Genomic DNA, 13722 nt, shown 5'->3' with positions numbered 1-13722 from the left:
TTTGTCATCGTCGTCTGTTATTATGTAGACCTGTATCGATAAGCAATACATTGCACGAATGGTAATAAAATAAATTAATAAAATGATAATTTATCACAGTTTTCCTTACTTGTCCTTTGGCCGTCCTAAACCAAGTCTGTAGAACGACTTCGAGTCTTGAGGAATGAAACTTCTTGCTGGTTTTGATGGTGAGGCAAACATCGTCCAAACGAATCGTTCCGTTGAATGGCACCTTCACCGACCAAACCGTCGAATGTTCGACGTTTGAAATCAAATAAAACCCTGAAGCCAATAATGTCAAACATGCGACAATAAACAGTTTTTTTCGGGTTATTATGCTTTTTGGCTTTATCGCACGAATGCAACTCGTCGCTGATTCCATCGACTGCTTATGGGTTCCAGACATTGTAAGCGCGATAAGGTGGTACTAATTGGAAAACCTGTTTTTTGTTTGAAAAATTTTTCAGTTTTGCACCAATGTACATAAATTGATTGATCACATTGTAAGATTGCTTCAAAATATAATAAAATATTTTCCTCCTGATTTGAAAGTGAAGCAGCTGCTAGCGACGTAACAAAAGTGCAGTGCATTGCATGACTTGTTATTACGGCTAAAATGTTGTTTTTAACCCTGAAAGATTTTTGGCCAGGCTCCTTTGCATAATAACCTCTTAAATTCCGAAAATTAACCAAATTGAGCTGATGTAGTGTTAATAAGATTTGAGAAAACATTATTCTGAAATTAGATCTGACTCATACAAGTTACTGGTGGTGAATTCTGTCAAACTTGTCTCTAATACAGTATTTTGCCTCATGTCAAAATGTCTAACTTATAAGCGGACAAAAAGTTTTCAAATTATAATTTAACGAAGCACCTGAGCATTTCACAGGTATAGAATGTGCCTCGTTAATTTATTTTAGGTTTAAAATAGCTCTTCTGGCAATAATGTTCATAAATATCGACGTTTCGGTTGCTATGCAGCAGCCTTCATCAGAATGTGCTCTTTCTCGTTTTAATTTCGCCAGTCTATTCAAACGGTTTACACTTTGGGGCTATACTTTCAGTTTTGCTTTAGAGAAATTCACCGAGAATGGCTATAATCAGTTTCCCCACATGTTTGCAGTAAAAACGCTCTGCATGTGATCAACACCAGCAAGATTAATTTCCCGGCAATTCTTGCGCATTTTCTGTTGCAGTTTTTGGCCACATTTTTGAACTTTGAATGGCGCTGCATACTGAATAGAGCTTTGCTAACGTCACAAGTATGATAAGAACGCCACGACGAACGACATTATGGAGGACTTGGAACATTGTGCGCGCGTATGTATACGATTTCGTCGGTTGTTCGTTTGATAACACATTGTGCTATTTCTATGATTTCATCTCCATATATTTACCTACTTTCTTTGTTCATCCACTCTAATTTGTTTCGCATGCACCCGGCTGTTCAAAGAGTTACTATTTATTTCACATACGTTTCCTAACATTTCAACTTTAATAACAATTTTCACGCCGAAGTGGAGTTGTGTGCTTACACAACGAAACCAAACGACTTGAAAGCCGGAACAGCTTGTCGCTGCAAAACGGTGCGTTAGCGTGGTTCCAGCGGTGAGCATGGGGCCGGGAATGACGTTGTGGTGATACGTGCGTTGTGCAACTTTTTGCACTTTTGGTACATGGGCGAACACATCGCCAGGACACTTTATACCGTTTGTGAGGTATAAAATACATGGGCGAACACGACCAAAGGGATCAGCGTGGTTTTACGTATCGTCAGCTTTCAGTTTGTACTTGAATATGTTTTTAACCTCTCCGTGTTTTACATACCGGCAAGATGCTGGTGAATTCGGGTCAATATTCTAATCCTATTGCAGCAGCGTTAAATCCAACGAAGTGGTATAGGGCCATCTTTTCCGACCACGACCATAGACGACGTCGGATCCAAGGCAATTAAAACAAAGCGATATATTTCAAATGAAGTATGACGAAATATTTAGTCGTGCGGGTAAACCATTCAATGTAAACAAGCACGCACCTTCGCCAATTTTCCACAACGTGACTCCACCTCCGGTCATAGCCGTGGCTCGTTAGGGCAGGGTAATTTGGTCGACATACGCAGTTGGAATTTGCGACCGCGAGTTAACTCGCAGTTAGGGTTGGGTGAATAATTGGTTCAGATCCTTAAAGTATCTCCCCCGTGTATAATGTGATGCGGAATTTCGGGATTTTCGAGCTATAGTTTGGGTTACATGTGTGTATCCGAAAATCCGTCTTCGTAAATAGTTTATTGCCGGGGAAGCTAGTGTAGGGATTGTGGCTTGTCACAAGTCAAAAAACGCACCGTAAACGAGATAACAATAGCAACTGTGGCTTGTCATATAAGTAAAATTTTGTTTACAATCGTTCATTTTAAAATCGTCCTCTACTCTTATACATTAACACACAGTCCTTTGCTACAGTTAGCTTATTTGTGTTTTGTCCTACACGATGCAGTATTGTCCCTTATTAGTCTTGTTCGTCGCCAAATTTGCAGTTTCTTTGTTTCTGCGTACCTATCTATATTTGCAACTCTTTCGGCAAATTTACACAACCGACACGAAAACATTGAAAACAGTCAAGGTCACATAGATCTCAGACCAATTGTGTGCAGCTTGGCTACTAATTTCCCAATGTTGGATCAGCGGTCGATGCCAACCACTGTCGTCCCCTTCACTGAACACAAAACCATAGAAACTTAAAGGCCTAAAAGACACCAGAAAGGTCAAACTGAAAAAATACCACTACATTGTGCCACAACAATGACCATATGACGCATATCCGCCATTGTTCATGCAAGTTGCCACAATGCACGATTGCAACACGACTAAATAACCTTATGCTTTGCTTCTGATGCCTGTAAGTTTGGCTTAGGCCTGTGTGAAAATGCACAAGCTCGCATAGTTGAATATGCTACACATTTACCTACAAGGCCATGCCGGATTAACTGTTACGCAAACAAAGCACATGACATAGGGCCCCCTAAAATACAAGCCGACCAAATAACTTTGTGACTTAAATTCAGGAAAAAATAATCGTCAAACGGACAACAACGTCTACTTAATTCCTTTCGCGAAAAAAAGATCGTTTTCTAGTTTTGTAAGCCATATACTTTGTGAGATGTATATGTATTGTCTACCCTGCACCACCCCTGGGGTATAATTCCAAAACACCCACGTAACAATGAAAAATTCGCATAGGCACCATGTTGTGCTGATGTAGACATTGCACACTAAATACACTGCTTTTCAACTAATTCTGCATTTAGTAGTAAAAATGTGGCCGTTGCCTAAAACCCTGATAAAATAAATCCGTTAAAAAGACACGATAGAGGCATAATCAACAAGGTATGAAACATGTTGTCAACTTCTCTACGGTTAAACGTATGGAATTTAAAAATCGGCTTGTACAACGCACTTTCTGTAAGCACAGCGAAACTATCAGCGGTCTTTTCAATGCAAGACGGGACCGAAATATCTCGTTTCCTGCATGTATGAAGAGACTGAGTTCAGTTTACGAGTTAATCAAGCGCCCAGTTTATTGTTCAAGTCCGGATCAGAGTTTCATACAACGTATAAGAACAGCCACTCGATCCAAGCTGCACTTTCAAATGTTCAAAAAGGGACAACGTTCGCCGGACCACTTCTAATAGGTCTGCTGGCACTTGCCGCCAAAACAATGTAGCGTTTGACTGTTATGACCAATTAGTGAGATACTCTGCTATAAGTACCATAAGTGGATGTAAATTTTACTCGTTCACAGAAACCAGGTGTAAATTTTATTTCGGTGCCCAAAATATCTAACAAATAAAACTTATTGTCGTTCTACTGTCCACCTGACAAACGTAGCTGGTAGGAGAATCGTTGGAACGTTTTAGCACCGTTTACCGCTCGCCTGGAGAATATACGGTGCAACGGAAATGTTGCCTCTATTCAGACGTACAGTTTCCCGCGTAGGCTAAACACCCACGATTTCAACCATTTTTGTCATTCAACAATAACTTTACTTTCTCAATCAACCGTAACAGTCAGACCACTTGCATTGTTGAGCAAAGTAGTTGTTGGATTGCCTTGTGTTTATTTCTTACAGTTTCACCAAGAAATACGTTTACAATGTCGTGTTTTGTTTCAACACATGCCAAAAGTTGACACAAACGAATCGATAGGCATATTTAAAGAAACAAGGCAAAATTAGCGTTATGTTGTTGATATTGAAGTTGCATAGTAAGGATTTCGAAACAAAATCACAGAAAAATATATTTTCGTAAAATCAATATCCCATATCCAGAAGTACCAGAAAGGTTATTTGATAAATTTACTTCAGGGTGAGGTTGGTGAAAGAAAACATTTGCCTTCTGTTCTTAATATGGCTTGGTGACAGCGATCTAGAATTTGCTCATGCCTTCGAATTTTCGAATTTTCGAGTCACAAATTTTGGATTCGGCACATAACGACTAACGTTACAATCTAGTTAGAAAGGGGAATTATTGATACTTGTTGTGATTTCACAAAATGATCCACCTGCTTAGGGGTTTAAGGTTCCCGATCGATGCAATACATCCGCCATCTAAAGAGTAGCGCAAAATATTGTACCTGTTGCTATGACATCTAATATTGTAGCCCTTACCAAACAGAAATAAACAGATGGTATTCAAATTTAATAACGACATTCTTTATGAAAAAATACATCCAAGCCGAACTGTCACTTTCACTAGCTATAGCGCATACGTTCCGCAAATTAGCGGCCGTATTTCCGCATAACATGACTTCACTTTGCTATAGTGTAGCAGTAATATTGTCAAAGCTTGTTTAGTGTTCCGGTATTTCGCACATGTCGTCTCCGGGATACAGGTGGCAATGTAATGACAAAAGCCTTGTCGGATCTTCGTGTTTGTTCAACCGGGATTTCAAGCCAGAAAGATTCACCACGTTTTCTCCACCATAACTAAACGTGATCAGCAAAATATAAAAAATAATGTGTTAAAGTAAGGTTTAAACAATTGGCATGTACAGTTATTTGTCAGCAGTTCGTTTTGACTTTGTCGATACGATAGTCGACTCGCATTAAAACACAGATGTATATACGACTCGTATTATACACAGAAAAAGACAAATTGGTTACAACCAACCGCTTCTATTACAAAGGGTTACAACATAACAATTCCCCTTTCAACACAAAGTAGCGTTGGTCCCACAAAACCGTGTACTCACATGTCGGTCCAATGTTTCCGTTTTTAATTTTGTCAACGCTTCGAAGTGTGAATGAAAAAACATGGACTCAGTAAAGTTCACTCCAAGTAGCTGGGTTATGACGAAAGCAATCGAACAGTCGTCTGCCGCCCCAACTTCTCTACACGTGCAAGGAAACCTTCCCATGCTGTGAAAGTTTGGCATCAACGGAAAAAATAATTTAATGGGAAATATTCATTGTCAAGAGTGGATGCGTTACTTTGCATTCCCAATCCCGCTCGAAAACGTGATTGAAAGTGTTCTCGTTTATGGTTCTCGGTTACTCCATGTATTTTGCTGATTAAAAAAATATTTTACCTAAGCCAGGGTTTCAATTTTTCGGCCAGGGGTCGACTGATGCACATTCCAGATCCACCATTCCCGAACTGGTATTCATAAAATTTTCCTTTGTACTTCGTCTGCGTACAAGCACAAGATAATTCGTTGCTGATGGTGCCAGGCATGAAGTTAATTCAACCTGAAAGCCCCGCTGACAAAAAATGAAAATGTTTTCTTCATTTCGCGCTTTCGTGTGTGTTAACAGTGGTGTCGCACTTATCGTGCGGTATCTTAAGAAAGATCGGTTAAATAGGGACTGAAACGCCGAGAATAAAAAGGTTTTGCCGTAGGAGTTTTTGAGTTGAGTTAAACATGGTGAAGCATTAAGAATCACAAGATTTACCGTAATGCTTGAAATGCTTCGCTTGCCAATGTATACGTCCTTATTGCAGTCAAACTCGTTGAGGTATTCTAGCAAACGGTCAATGTGCACGTAGTCATCGTCATCAAAGCTACACCACCATCTACATAATAAGAATGATGGAAACAGCTTAAGGTTCTAAATTCGCTGTTTTCGTCTTAAATTTTTGTGTTTTGATTTTGAAAAGTGTAATAGTCCGTTGTTTTGCGGATTTTGGGTGAGCAAGGATATTTTACTGTATCCCTTTTAATTATAAACGGCTTTTTTTTCTTTACAAACACAACTTACGGCTTTTTACCGTTGGCCATGAACGTGTCGAAGGTCAAACCCACTTTGCAACAAAGGTCGTATCTGTGAACAGAATGATACGTCTAGATTTTTAACGAAGATGCCCAGATTGTCAACAAACCTTTCGTGCGAAGGTCCACATTCGCTCGCCACCAGTTTGTTGCCTATAAACCGAAATAATCTGTTCAATATTTTTCAACAATCACTACATATGTCAAAAGATGCGAAAAACAGATCAGAAGATAAATAAGAAACGAACGCACGACTACCTCATGTCGAAACCAATTAGACACACGGCAATTTGGTCAACTAGGAATACTGAAATTACCGGTTTTGCGCTTGTAGGCCTCGTCGTCTTCGTCCGTTAATATAGAGACCTAAGTCAACATAATAGCCCTTATTGTTTTTACTGCAAGTTTTTTTTACCATACCTGCCCTTTTGCCGTCCTAAACCAAGTCTGTAGGATAATTTCTAGCCTTGAAGCGTGAAATTGCTTGCTGGTTTTGATGGTGAAAAAAACGTCATCTAAGCCGATTGTCCCAATAAATACTGGCGAGGGCGAGTAAATGTTGGGTGAAACAGGTGAACAACTTAATTCCAAGCGGGTCTCTTTAATTGCCAACTGAATAACCTGCGATTTGTAAATTTGGTAAATTGCCGTCGCCGCTAACAGACAGCAAGTAACAGCAGCTATCTTTTTCCTGATTGTCATTTCAGCAGGTGGACTGAATTCCTGTTGAAAAAAGAAATTACCTTCAGCAGCATGCAAATGTTACAGGACTCGAAATTGCAAATATGGAGGCCTAGATTACAAATTTACTGTTTGAAGGTATAAAGGTTAAAAAATAAAAACAATTTACCAAAAAAAAGCAGTAGTTTTTTTTACTACAGGATCACCCTATGGCGTTTTATCAGGAATATATATTTCGCCCTATGGGCATCTTCAGTTCCTTACAGTAAACACAACAAAATGATTGTGAAAAACGCCTGAAAAACAACAACAGTAAAGAATGAGCTAGTGCTAAAATACAACAACATCGACCTCTTGCAGTGTTAATGTGACAAGGCAAAACACTGTGTTACATGCCATGCATGAAAAGGCAGAGAATTGCGCACACGATGGAGAAACAGCATCAAACGGGCAACATAGCTTTCCGGAAGCATTGCACGACGATCCACGCTAAATGTGATCAGTACCTTAAGCAACCTCACGCGCTATTGTGGTTTTATTAGAAGAACTTCTTTTACATGTTGCAGGCATTAAAGTGTGTGGGATAACTACCACCATGTATTTGGCCCAAGTGCAAAAGTTTTTACAAACACAGATGCGGCGAACGCTTACCCTTTGTTGAAAACACGTAAGCTGGTCAGGACACAGATTAAGTCTGCCACGATATTTGTTATTCCGGTTCGACTCGTACAAGCAGCGGGGAATACCTGTACGTCTCGCGCCACAGCAATGCTGGAGTATATACTTCAAACCATAGCAGTCAAATATTGTAAGGCCCTAGTTAATGAACACTGCAGAGACAGTGCCCATTACGTTCAAGAGGTACTTGAGTGAAAAAGTAAAAACACCCACAGAGCACAGCAACTAAAGTCAAGACTGTACATAACAGCTGCAGACGTGGTTGCACTTCAACCGAATTTACCTCTGACTCTGATCAAAGGCGCCCTCAAGGAAGCATTACATGAACAATCACGTTTCAATGACGAAGGCAGAAGGCAGTTGGTAGATCTCATCACCTATACCACGGAAAACATCATCACGGTGCATGGAGTTTTATTCGCAAGATAAAGGAATAATAACTGGAGATAACCACTCAGTGTCCGTAGCCAACATCGCCCTACACTATATGCAATGAAACCCCTGGCAAAGTCGTTAAAATAGTCAAAACTGTTTAAAAGGTAAAAATGCGACATAAACCTCCAACAAAAATTGACTTGCCAGAGTTATGGCGTATACGCAGCAGTGTGCACGCTGTGTGGAAACAAATACGATACCCAAAATAAACATAGTTTCGCCGTTAGATGACGGGACCACAGAGCAAAGTGGAAGAGCTTTCCTATTGACAAGGTTGATGACAACGTAGCTCTGCTAAAGCACTACGCAACCCAGCACAAATCCACTTTTGCAAATCAACCGAACATTGCGGATTGTTGCCACTATGAACATACAAAAAATGATATTTCCTAAGGTGCGTTGCTGTTTTTTAAGATCGTTTTAAATCGTTTTTACTGTTTTTTATGTTTTTCGTGTGTGTGTTTTAAGGTGGTTTTACGCCGTTCGCCTTATCAGCGCGTTCCTTATCTGTACCCGCGCGTCTGATGCTGTTTCTCTATCATGTGCGCAATTCTCTTGCCTTTTCATGCAAGGCTGGTAACTCAGTGTTTTGCCTCAGCACAGTTGCATTGCAAGAGGTTGAAGTAGTTGTTTTTTATTACTAGCCCATTCTTTACTGTTGTTATTTTTCAGACGTTTTTTAAAATCATTTTATTGCGTTTACTGTAAGGAACTGAAGATGCCCATGGGACGAAATATATATTCCTGATAAAAAGCCAGGTTGATCCTGTAGTAAAACGCTACTGCTTTTTTATATTTTTATTTATAATACAGCATTAATTGCTGACGTCACTACAAACGCATCAAAAAACACCAACGAATGGAGTTTTGACGACGAGGGGAATTCCCATGACATCGCCCACACACAAAGCAGACAGGATTTTCTGACGCACAACATAACCTATATCCACTACATAAAAAGGCACCAATGTAACCTAACGTATCATCAACTACGAACTAATCGTCTGGTTTCGTAATAATGTTCATCATTGCTATATGGTCCTCAGCAGATAAACAATTTACTCAAGTCGATGTAACAAACATTTCGCTTGACTTGATTCCCGTGCAATTGAATCCTAACCTAACCAAGCATGCATTTCACTTGGTACTTTACACCACAATCGCAGATGTGGTTACACACCTGATCAGCCGTGCGGGAAGTTGGACAATGTTTAAGTTGCTAAAATGTGTTCACCGACGCACAGCATGCACCAACATTCCACATGAATGCTTCAAACAACCAGACGCTGAAGTCTGGATGACGTAAAGGCAACCAAAACGTTTGTTTATCAGGACCAGAAATAGATGTGATGTAACTATAGATTAAGACAAAGACAACAATGGTATTCTAAACACGTAACAAAACTTCCGAACACAGGTAACCATCGTGTTATTTTCAACTATACGTGCGAGGGCCAAACAAAAGCATGCGTCCGACAAAGAGCGATTTTTTAATATTGATCTATTTATACATGTATCCAATGCACATTGGCTTCTATCGCCTGGACATCGTGGATTCAATCTTGTGTAATATGATTCTGTTTGATTGCGTATGTTTGTAACAAAAAGATTTTTTTGTCAAGGGCGCCCATTATTAGGCTTTCTATTGTGATGTGTCAAACTGCACAGGGCTGGTATGAACTTTTCCTGTAAAGTTTACAGTGTAAACAGTGTTACACCACAGCCCGACATTTCTTCCAAAGTGAAGACAGCTCTATATCACATTTTTACTGTGTATGTTGTGCACTTCATCACATACTGTTAGAAGGATTGAGTACAATCCTGTAGGATGACTTCAAACTCTTTTAAACTTTTAAACTGAATGTTTTTTTTCCGAGCGCAATCGCACAAATGTCGTCATATTACGGTCACATTGCGTCGTCTTGCGAGGCGGCAACCTACGATGCGTCCTGTACAATTGTCGCACGATAATGAAAACGCAAGCGAATGAGGAAACGGGTTTTGTTTCGTTCGCATGCCATTGCGTTTTAATTTGATGTATACAGGCAACAAACTGATAGTTTTTTTGTTTAGTTTTTAATAAAGGTTTAACTACGATTTAAACCAAGATGAGTAATTAAAGCATAATTATAGTAAGTGCATTTGCGCTCTGTAGGTGCGTCCTGAAATTATTGACTGTACCGATACGCCATGCCAGTAAGAATTCAACCCCTAGTGTGTCCCAAATAATCATGAGAAACGTTTTTATTAAATTTATTCACATATTTAAGATGTCTTACCAAAAGTACGAAAATACAATGGTTATATTATGTTAGAAAGTCAGGAAACTTGACAAGCTTCAATGTTCGGCTTTGAACGTAACAATTATCAAATCAAAAATGTATTTTCTTTAATAAACAAATGGCCCCATGAATTTGACAAACTGTTTTTGTATCCTTGATTAAGTCGCAAGGTGGCGCAAAATCCCTGTGCGAATGCTGTTTTTCTTTTCAGACTGTCTTTTTTACCAGATCACTTTCCAGGCCGTCTTTTTTGAAGCAGGATTTGGTATACTTATTCGCTACCCATCTCCTAACTCATGTGGTCAGTGCGAACTTCTGAAATACACTTTTGGGAGATTCTTTGCATAAATTCTACAAAGTCAGATGGAAATTTCAATGTGTTGTATATTTGTAAGGCTTCCTTTTCTCACCAGATCGCAGAGTCCTTTACATTTTAATAACGGAACTAATGCATTGATATTGAATAATTACGTCACAAATGCTCAGGGGCGCAGTGACGCGGGCCGGAACATGATACAGAGTTGTGCTTCAAAATTTAATTGAGTGCAACGTACCACATTATGGCTTATGCGTGGTTCGAGTTGAATAGATTGTGGAAATGTCTTTGAGAAAAGAACACTTTTTTTTATTCATGGCATGAGTTACTAGATATTAATTGTAATTTCTTTGGGCACTTTTTAACATTTTTGGTCCCTACGGTGACCTCATTCCCAAACAAACAACAAAAGCGCAACTTAACTTTACAGCATACTTCAGGATGAACATGTGTCATGTGTTACCATAACTCATGCGCGGGGCGTCGATTTTTTTTCTGCGTGTCGAACATCTTGAGAAAAATTGTCGTGCGTGTCGAATAGTAAAAATGTCGTATCTGGTAAAAAGAACGACCAGGCTTATTTCGATCACAGGGTTCTTGTACCCGCATAAGTTTAAAATACACGTTATAATAACGACAAAACAATTAAAAACCTTGCATGTTGTAGGCTGCTATGTGTCTTTTAAGGTCCGATTGAACGAAAAATGGTACTTGTTTCGTAACAATGACACGTGTTCGGTAACAATGCTCCATGTTTGAAAACAGTGGTTAGTTTTAGGTTGAACGCGCTTGTTCACTCTCACTGAACGTTGAAGCAAGTATTGGTTGGTTTTTGTATGGATTTTGTCCAAAAATTAATTGCGGTTGCCTTTATTTAGCAATCTAAACAAACAAATTTATTTTGGGTGGGGATCCCAATCCATGATGCCATTGAGTTTTCAACACTACGTAATCGTTCAATTAAAAGCTGTTGTTTGATTAGTGACTTGAAATAAAAATTTCTTCCCAAAAAGTTGTTTACGTTTTGAAATTAAACGACTTATGCTGGCACCAACGTCTTCGAACCACTTTTGCCACCAGCATGTACGGCAAAAAAATTGACAACTACATGTGAATAGGAAAATCGTTGCAGTCCAATCTTCAAAAAAAGAAAACTAGTAAGATCGATGTTAATGTTGCAAGATTGGCGATACGTTAGGTTAAATTGACTAAATATAGTAAGCGTTGATCTGTTCGAGGTAGAGTTGATCTGTTCGAGGTACTGTATACCGTTAACTTTAAATTTATTCACGCCGCCTGTGTCGAACAGAGTGGCGAAAAAGGCATCAATCGACACCCTGGTCATGCGATCCCTACAAATAATGACGTCATAACCGTCGCAGTGTTCCACAATCACCGTGAAATAGCGAACGATTGCATTCTCTTGTGCAAATCAACCTTATAGTGTCTTGATGATGAAGTAAACAACGAGGACGTGATTAATTTATCACCCGAAACATCCTGTTTACCACATACAAGTTCCCCTCATGTCACACCAACAGTTTGTTTCGCAAACAAAGAAAATAAAGTACTTTCCAGACGACTGATCAGGTGTGTAACCGCATCCTGAAATGAGATGCATGCTTGGTTAGGTTAGGTTTCAACTTCACAGGAATCAAGTTAAAGTAAAATGTTTGTTGCATCGACTGGAAAAATTATTGTTTACCTGCTGAGCACTTTGATAACAACAAGAGAAAATGTGGCCAGTAACAGAAAATAAGCAACCACAGTCTAAATTAGGTTACACAGCAGCCAATTTAGCATGACATGCAAATACAACGCTTAAAGTGCATGTTACAGGGAAAAATAAAACATGTTAATAATTAAACTAAGAGATGTTCATATCTTAAAACTTTTTTGGCGAAAAAAGTAGCTTGATTCGGCGACTGGTTTCTAAGATACAGCTGAGTCGCATTTTTGTCGCTGCGAACGAAATCTTGCGAAAGCGAGATTATTGTTGCATGACATCAGGCGCTTTGGTCATGCAAGTGCTGGCAGCAAGCCTTATGCGTAGGAATGGAAAACATTGTAAAACTGGTTTAGTATAGTTTTGCTTTAAACAGGGGACAACAAGTGAACAAGAGCAACAAACGTATAGTTTGATTTTAATTTGAGCTACAGACAGATGGCAGCTGTTTCGACCTATTATGTCGTACTTAGTTGTGTAATAATAAAACAGTTACTGGGACAGGGTGTTCTTGTTGTTACAGCATTTGTGATCGCTAACGTGATATATGAACGTTTAAAAACACGACATAGACAAACCGTTAAATTAGCTTTGCCGTTTTGTCCACTCACAGCAAAAATATAAGTAGGTTAATTAATTTTTGAGGCTGGCAAAGACCGCCGAGAAAAAAACGACCAAATTAGCTAATTATGCAACACAACACTGTTATTCTGTCATAATACCACCTTTTGTCCGACAGTAGCCTTACCTACGAGTTCGCGTCATAAATGATGTAGGTATGTATTTAATTCGCCACAATCAACCACTAATGTATTTTTCGCAATATAGTTGTAACTAGAAATGTTAGAATCATCAAATTAAAGTCAACGCAAAGGTGAGGTTAAAGTTATGACATCACACCCAAAATGACGTCATGTAATGTCACTAAACAAAGACACGCACCATTCCCGTCTTATCGGAGTACAGTGTAATGGCGTTGCTGCTATACCCTTTGGTCTTCCGATAATCAGGGACAAATAGGCCTTTTTTGTGACATCACAGGGGGAATGGTGCGTGTCAATTTGTGACGTCACAGTGACATATTTCTGTGTGATGGAAAACCTTGTCCTGACCTTTCAGGTAACGTAATCTCTGGATTATCCTATATTTGAAACTATTCGATATCTGCAATATAAGGCGCCTTTTTCCTGTGTAAACAGTGCATTTTTCGACACGAGCGCCTTGTGTGATATCCATTTCGTTACAGCGAAAATGGTTTACGATTTTTGGTCGCCGCTACTTTTCGTGCAGTTTTCTATATTTTAGTTGACGTAGAACGGAAAAACTTTGGTTATATGTTT

The 13722-nt window shown here is 39.2% G+C and overlaps 1 protein-coding gene across 1 annotated transcript; it reads right to left on the bottom strand.

Moving 5' to 3' along the window:
* Positions 1–4679: 4679 nt before the first annotated feature.
* Positions 4680–7218, bottom strand: LOC145898714 (beta-1,3-N-acetylglucosaminyltransferase radical fringe-like). The gene is made up of 9 exons (XM_082987295.1): positions 7115–7218; positions 6685–6987; positions 6582–6630; positions 6375–6417; positions 6254–6316; positions 5948–6068; positions 5584–5684; positions 5248–5413; positions 4680–4981 (listed from the first exon to the last, which is right to left on the bottom strand). The coding sequence occupies exons 2-9, from the start codon at positions 6964–6966 to the stop codon at positions 4835–4837; spliced, it is 972 nt and encodes a 323-aa protein (XP_082843421.1). The 5' UTR covers positions 6967–6987; positions 7115–7218; the 3' UTR covers positions 4680–4834.
* Positions 7219–13722: the final 6504 nt, after the last annotated feature.

Source organism: Ascidia mentula, chromosome 4, assembly GCF_947561715.1.
Source record: "Ascidia mentula chromosome 4, kaAscMent1.1, whole genome shotgun sequence".
NCBI lineage: Eukaryota > Metazoa > Chordata > Ascidiacea > Phlebobranchia > Ascidiidae > Ascidia > Ascidia mentula.
The sequence above is the reverse complement of the archived record's forward strand: the minus strand, read 5'-3'. Positions and strand labels throughout refer to the sequence as shown.

Excerpts from the sequence above, each read along its gene's own strand:
- LOC145898714 (XM_082987295.1), bottom strand. The coding sequence starts at position 6,966 with ATGACAATCAGGAAAAAGATAGCTGCTGTTACTTGCTGTCTGTTAGCG. Across the intron at positions 6,631-6,684 it reads TTAGGACGGCAAAAGGGCAG|GTCTCTATATTAACGGACGA; the intron begins GTATGGTAAAAA and ends ATGTTGACTTAG. Across the intron at positions 5,685-5,947 it reads GAAGCATTTCAAGCATTACG|ACGAAGTACAAAGGAAAATT; the intron begins GTAAATCTTGTG and ends GCTTGTACGCAG.